The sequence below is a fragment of the Haliaeetus albicilla genome, chromosome 1 (assembly GCF_947461875.1).
Source record: "Haliaeetus albicilla chromosome 1, bHalAlb1.1, whole genome shotgun sequence".
In the NCBI taxonomy this organism is placed as follows: domain Eukaryota; kingdom Metazoa; phylum Chordata; class Aves; order Accipitriformes; family Accipitridae; genus Haliaeetus; species Haliaeetus albicilla.
In genome coordinates this window covers 51,961,947-51,968,955 of record NC_091483.1, presented here as the reverse complement: position 1 = coordinate 51,968,955, position 7,009 = coordinate 51,961,947, and the positions used below count along the sequence as shown (strand labels likewise).

The following is a 7,009-nucleotide window of genomic DNA, read 5'->3' as shown; positions in this document are numbered from 1 at the left end:
TTGGCATATATCCAAAATGGGAATGGGGCAAGGAAATGACAAGCATGTATAACTCTTCTTCTTCATATGTATGTTGGCTAGGTGTTTGGATCCAGAAGTTTCAGATGATTATTCACCACTTAAAGCTAACCCTCAGTTACTATTCCGGACTGTATCGTATCTGTGAAAAAACATGCACAATAATAATAACAAGGATGATTACAGCCCTTGCCATTTTCAAAGTACTTTTGAGGTAGTTGGATTAACAGTAAACTGCTAATCCAAAGAGAGAGAACTCTTTTATTGATATGATTTAAACACGGTGTTTGCCAGAAATGCATGGCAATTATGTCCTGAGCAGCAGCCACAGTTTTTTTGCACAACTTATGCAGAATAGATTACTTTTCAACATGCAGAGGAAAAATTTTGCTATTTAAAGCATATACTTCTGTCTTCAGTTATTGACCTATTACTAATGGGACTCAGTGTGACCATAAAATCATTAGTTTATGGTAAGTTGAAGTGCATCACAACATTATTTTACTAAACCGCATTCAGTATACTGTAGATCTTCCACTGCCTGTTTTTCAGAAAATTTTAATGAAGCCTTTAACCTTAGTAAGTTACCTACTGCTAGCCACAAAGTGCTGAAACACCTTTTTGTATATCTGCATTCAATTTCTATTTGGCAGAAAGTAAAATTATTTTGTCCACTGTCCATCAGTAATCTATGCTCATCCATTTCTCATTATAGATTGGAAGAGGTTCTGGTCCAGTGATGGCTCTAGCAAGTGTGTTATATACAGGAAAATGTTTTTCATTAATACCTTGATGTGATAATAAATGATGCACATGCAGTACTTGAACCGCATGCTTCCACAAAACTGAACTCAAATGAGTTGTCTTGAGCTGGAGCCCACTGGGACCGCTGGCACCTGAAACATGAGACCACCTCTGGTACAGCACAAATATCGCTGCCCTCTCCTGGACTGCCCTTCCTGCACTCCTTTTCCTGGACCAGCCTTCCCTGTGGAGGTGGCAATCATCTGACAGCAAGCTTCAGCAGGTTTAGGTCTAAATCATATAGGGTCTGTCATTAAACCTTAGTATTCTTACGTAGAGCAGAGACTTACTTCCCTGTTAGTCAATATGCAGATCCGTTTGTGCTTCATAACTGACAGTCGTGAATTAAATTAGTGTAAATTAAATTAATACGATGTACCTGTTGTATAGCTGTAACTAGCGTAGAGACATAGCTCATCTTTTTCCTGACAGTCTTCACACAAAAACTTATGCTGAGATTATTCCCTAAAGGAGGAATTAAGGTAAGAAAGCAGCCTCCTTAGGCTGCTCTGTACTCAGCGGAGAAACAGCCTCCACTCACAGAAGCTTTTCAGTCAGCAACATCAGAAACTTCTTACTCTGATACTGTTTCACCTTAAACATATTGATAGGAAATATAATTAAAATATCTTATACAGTGATGAGAATCTTACATGAAAATTTTAAGTAATACAGAGAATAGTTATTTGTGTATTAGTAAAGTCAGTAGGAACCATTTGGCAAAAAAAATCAAGCATGTTGTGATCTGAATCAAGATTTCAAGAGCTAATACTACTTTTTCTTTCAAGGTAACTGCAGTACACTTCGCGATTGTTGCAGGTTTGAAACATTACACATAGTGTGCTAAGAGACTCTCAATTTAAAAATGACAGTAAACCCAATAAAGTGAAATAACGTTTAATTCCCTTTTTAAATGTGCATTTGAATTCAATACAGATCTGTAAGGCACTCTCATAGGTAAAAAAAAAAAATAATTAAACATTCTTTCCAAAATAAGGATAGTCACAAGGCAATGGTATGTGCATAAAATATAACCTTATCTGAAACATGAAATATGAATGTTCAGGTTTTGGATGCATTGCAATGTAATGCCATTTCTGTATGATGACACTACTCAGAGTAAATATTGGCACTGTAAATGATTTCTCATCGGGGTTAGGGGCTTGTATTCTCTTCATATCCCAGTAAAAAATAAACTCTTTAATAAATAAATATATAAAATAAATATTTGCTATCTGGAAATGTATAAATAGGTCCATCCTGAAGAAAAGTTCCAGCTCTGACTATGATGCATCGACATCTAAGGTCCGTCACTAAAGTGGAGCCACTAAAACTTCATATACAGTTCTCAGGATTTATTACTATTTTACAGTCCATTTCTTTCTACTTCTTCCAGCTGTTGTCTCATCCACATGATGTAGGTAGTTCTTTGCTAATTTATGGACCATAGGTAATCCAGACAAAACTGCCAAGAGTTTGTTATTTTTAAAAAAGTCACACTCCAACTTCCCTCTGGTTACTGGCTACGAAACAGTTCAGCGAGTTTGAAGGAGGCTGGTCCACTCTCAGCTTTAAGGCTTTGTCTCCTAAATCCAAAGGTTAGAAAACAGAGGCTTGCCTATCACAAAGTAGCTTCTTCTAATCCAGCATCCTAGACCTCTGCAGGTTCCTTATGCTGGGATTGCCATGAAAGCAAGGGCAATGGCTCCAGTATGGGGTTTTTTTTCCAAAGTTGCCTCCTTCCTCAGCTGTATCCTAATACATCTTTGTACAGTTCTGGAACTCTTTCAGGATCCACGGGCCGGGGCAAGAAATGTGTGAACTTCTGGTGTCTTTTGGACCTTGCCCCATCTCTGGGAGTACCGTCTTTGTTAAGTGCTACGAAGTACCGCCGCCCCGAATCTCCATGTTTGTACACATTGGACGAGTAAGTGTTGTACCAGTTTTCCTCAAACTGCTCCCTGAAGATGCATTCAGAAGTTAGTTTCTCCTACAGAAAGAAACAGTGAAGAAAAATAAGAAGCTGTCTCTAGATATCTGAACACACATGAAAAAAAAATGATAAAAATAAAGAAAATGTTTTAGGCTTTGTGCGGCCTTACTGTTTATTTAACTGTCAACAAATCAAACCCAAGAAGAGTATGTAGACATGACACTGAATTTGGAAGCCTACTTTAACCTTTATTCTTTTGAAAACCAGACCTGTATGTATACAATTTTGGATTTAAATATGAATTAGGTAACTTTCTCTCTAAGAAGGCATTACTTATTTATGATTTAACTAAAATTCACCTGACCTACAGGAACTACATTATGTAGACTTCTGTCTTGGGTTATCTACCATTCTAGAAATGAGATATGGTGGAAGGACTCAGGTGCAATGTAACAGATCAGGAACGTATTTCCATGTGTTCTTTGTGATGTGCATCACATCTCATGTTTTAAACAGGACTAACCATGACCAAAGGAACTGAAGAGACAGAATATTTTATCTCAAGATGTTTTAAGACTTGAAAGGAGAAGAGTTTAAGACTGTTATTACCCTGATAGTATTGGAAAAATCAAAAATTATATTTTTACGGTTATATGTTGAAGTTATTCAACAGCTACAAATCAACTGTGATGAGTACAAGCTTATTTTCATTCTTAAATGCAAATATCCCAGCTGGGATCTACAGATACTGCAGGTACTCTTGCACCATTCAGATTTTTCAAATAACAGTGGTACCCAGCTGTGACATATGGTATTATCCTTTTTCCCAGCATTTGGAAGAATGTTTTTATGTTAAAAACTGGTACCTGGAAGTAACACCTGCTGATTTGTAAAGGAGCATTAGGCTATACATAAGGTCAGGGTACTATCCTAATTGTTGTTTATTTGTTCCATAACTATCCTTTTAACTTTTTTCAAGTTGCATTCAATGTTTTTGATGATAGACTATGCACTATGATACATTTGCAGTATTGCTAAAAAGAAAATGAGATAGCAGGCAACTTAAATGTTGTTTGAATAGCTAGTTTAATTTAGCTATTTTTGTCGTAATTCAAGAGGAGTATTTCTTTTCAGTTCTCTTCATCTAGGACAGAGAAACTTTTCGCATTGAATTTTTAGTATCCAAGGCTATCCTGTATACTTTAAAAATATACATTTCAACAGGAAAAGATGTTAGTGTTTTAAAAGCTAAGATGACCTCAGCTAGCTACTTGAGGGGTTTGCATAGTGCTAAGAAGTGAATCAAAACCACAACTTGTATGAGCTGACATGAAAGCAGTACTTACAGAGCCATAGAGTTCTCCCTTCTCATTCATTCCAAGGTAAAGGCCACTGTCCACGCCTCTAATACTGACCAGTCCCACTGCCACACTGATGAATTCAAGGATACCTGAAAAAAAAGAGATTCCTTTAATTCAACTTGTAAGCATACAGTACGTAGCATCCAAAATGCAGCTGACAACAAGTAGAAAATGTACATTTTACAATAAATGTGGCCTAGTTTTTCTGAAATTTCAGATACTATATGGAAATGCATCCAACATTCACAGGAAAGCCACCTGAGAAACCTCATCTAGGAACAAGAAACCTACACCGTTTAAGAAGCATTTTTTTTAATGTTGAATATGAAAGGATTTTATTCAGTGCGGAGGCTAAAGCGTTCAGTACTATGCAGTTGGAATCTATAATGATTACACACTATTTGCTAAACTGCCTACTCAAACACTGGAAGGTAGGTTTGAATTACCTGAAAATATACTTTACTTTCTCTATAGCATTATCTTAAAAAAACACATGCATTATTAGATCATTTGAATGGATATCAAAGTACAGATGGGACTTTTATATAACAGAATATACCCACAGGAAAAAAAAAATATTTGCCAGACATCTTATCTAGCATATGGGCCCACACCTCTTGACACAACTTGCTGTCTTCAGTGCAGGCTTTTTATGTGCAAGAAATATGCTGCTTATTTGCTAATGTTTGGGTAATAGCATTATTTATATTACATTTGCCCAAAAATGTAATATATATTAATAATCTAAAGTATTTGGGAGATGAGGCACTATTTGAAGCCTGAATTTGGTAAGGGTATGCCAACATATTTAACCAATTGATATGCACAGATTGCAGTACATACAAAACATGAAAGAAAGGGAACGTGTGAACTGGCTTTTTGGAAGTTGTTAACAATGTAAACAAAGCCTCAAAAAGAAGTTATTCTAGAGTCATACCTAAGATTTTGCTCTGCAGCAGCAAAACCACAAAACATTAAAAAAAAAGTCTGAATCTAAGGTAAGTGGTTTTAAGTAGTGCATTTGATTTTGACAATGACTTTTTGTCTATTTGCTGCATTTATGATTACTCTTTTTCATTCAGGACCATTTTTCACTCTCAGATGGACTGTCTGGACTATACAATAATTTAAAATGTTTTTAATTTTAATTGAGCTTTGGCATGTTTCTTACTTATATCGCCAAGCAGCAAAGAAAATAAACCCTTTACAAAGAGTAAGCATTAAAAACTCCGTCGCATGTAAATCATCCTAGTTTTCCAGTTCCTAAAGCACAAAGTCCCACAGAAAGAGGTCGAGGTATTTTGTCTTTCTGGTATCATTTTCAAAGCCACCCTTTTTCAAAACGATAATAAGCAGGTGATCCAACCCACAAAGCAACCACATCAGACAAACCTGCCGAGAATGGTGGTAGAATAAAGGAAGAACATTTCTAAAAAGCCCAGTAAATGTTTGATCTGGGGCTAACTTTTTTTTCTTCTAAACCCAAGATTTATTCATGTTTACACGCTGTAGGAAATCTTCCTTCTGAGAAGAACTGCCTGTTTGACTACTGCTCTTTTACTTCTGAAAACATCCACGTGTTATAAAAGCAATTAAGAGCCATTCCAGCAGATTGTTTTGACTATGGGGAGGATGATAGGAAACTCTTTAATCACCTTTTTACGACTGCTAAATCAATACACACAAAAAACCCCTCACACGTAGCTGAGAACAGCATGTTTGTTCAGACGTCCAGTTGCTACAACTACTATTTAGGATTTGCTCTTGTATCTCAGGAAACACTTACATTTCGGGGTTGTCTTCCCCGCCTTTTGGTTTATTGGCAGAGAAAGCTGACTGGGAGGCGGTTTAGGTATTTGAGCGGTTTAGGCCCCTCCGCTTCAACTTTCTGCCCCGCAGAACAAAGCGGCCTAACGCAGCCTGAGGGTCAGCGCGCCCGCGCCCGCGCCCACGCTCCCTGCGGCTCCGCGCAGCCCCAGGACGCTCCGAAGCGGACAGCGCGCGCACACGCCACCGCTCCCGCGTCCCACCGGTCCCGCGTCCCACCGGTCCCGCGTCCCACCTCTCCCGCGACACCTGCGGGCGTGGGCGTGCGCTCGCAGACCTCCAGCACAGGCCGAGCGAGGCGGACACGCGTCCCTCCCGCCGCGCGTGGGACGCGCAGCCCTCCCTCTCCGCCTTGCCCTGGTGCAGCCCCCGTGGTTTGAAAACGCCGGGGGGGGGGGGGGGGGTGACGCCGGTACCCCGAGCTCACCCACCTGCCCCGGCATCACCGGCAGGCGTCACACCTCCCTCCCAAGGGTACGACTGCTGGCGCCCAGCTCCACACGCGTGCCCCCGCCTACCCGCACAGGCACACGCGCCCAAACGCACGCGTGCCCGCCGGCGGGCAGAGCGCGGCCGGGGGCCGTGCCGCAGCCGCCTACCGAAGAGGCTGTGGTCCTGGCGGGTGCCGCGCACGCTGCCGTCGGGCAGGATCTGCAGGTGGAAGCCGGTGCGGCAGTACAGCTGCCGCCGCCGCAGGATGCCCTGCAAGTGCGCCAGGTCCGCCGCCGCCGCCGCCGCCGCCGCCGCCGCCGCCGCGCCGCCCCCGCCGCCGCCACCGCCGCCGCCGCGGGCCGCCCGCTCCGCCGGCGCCCGGCGGTCCCCCAGCAGCGCCGGGCGCTCCCCGGCGGGCGGCAGCAGGAAGTGGGCGCCCACCGGCTGCCCCAGGCCGTCCAGGCCGCCCAGGAAGCCCCCCACCTCGGCCAGCGGAGCCATGGGGGCGCGGGGCGAGCGGGCTAGGGCGCGGCGGCGGAGAGCGGCTGCCGGCCTCTCCCGGCGGGCATGTGGGGGTGCGCGGCGGGGCCCCAAGCATGGGGAGCCGGCAGGGCAGGGCAGAGCCGGGCCGGGC

The 7,009-nt window shown here is 42.7% G+C and overlaps 1 protein-coding gene across 1 annotated transcript; it reads right to left on the bottom strand.

Moving 5' to 3' along the window:
* Positions 1 to 1,747: 1,747 nt before the first annotated feature.
* FGF20 (fibroblast growth factor 20) lies at positions 1,748 to 7,009 on the bottom strand. Its single transcript, XM_069784962.1, has 3 exons — positions 6,543 to 7,009; positions 4,102 to 4,205; positions 1,748 to 2,812 (listed from the first exon to the last, which is right to left on the bottom strand). Exons 1-3 carry the CDS (start codon positions 6,874 to 6,876, stop codon positions 2,567 to 2,569), a joined length of 684 nt encoding a protein of 227 aa, XP_069641063.1. The 5' UTR covers positions 6,877 to 7,009; the 3' UTR covers positions 1,748 to 2,566.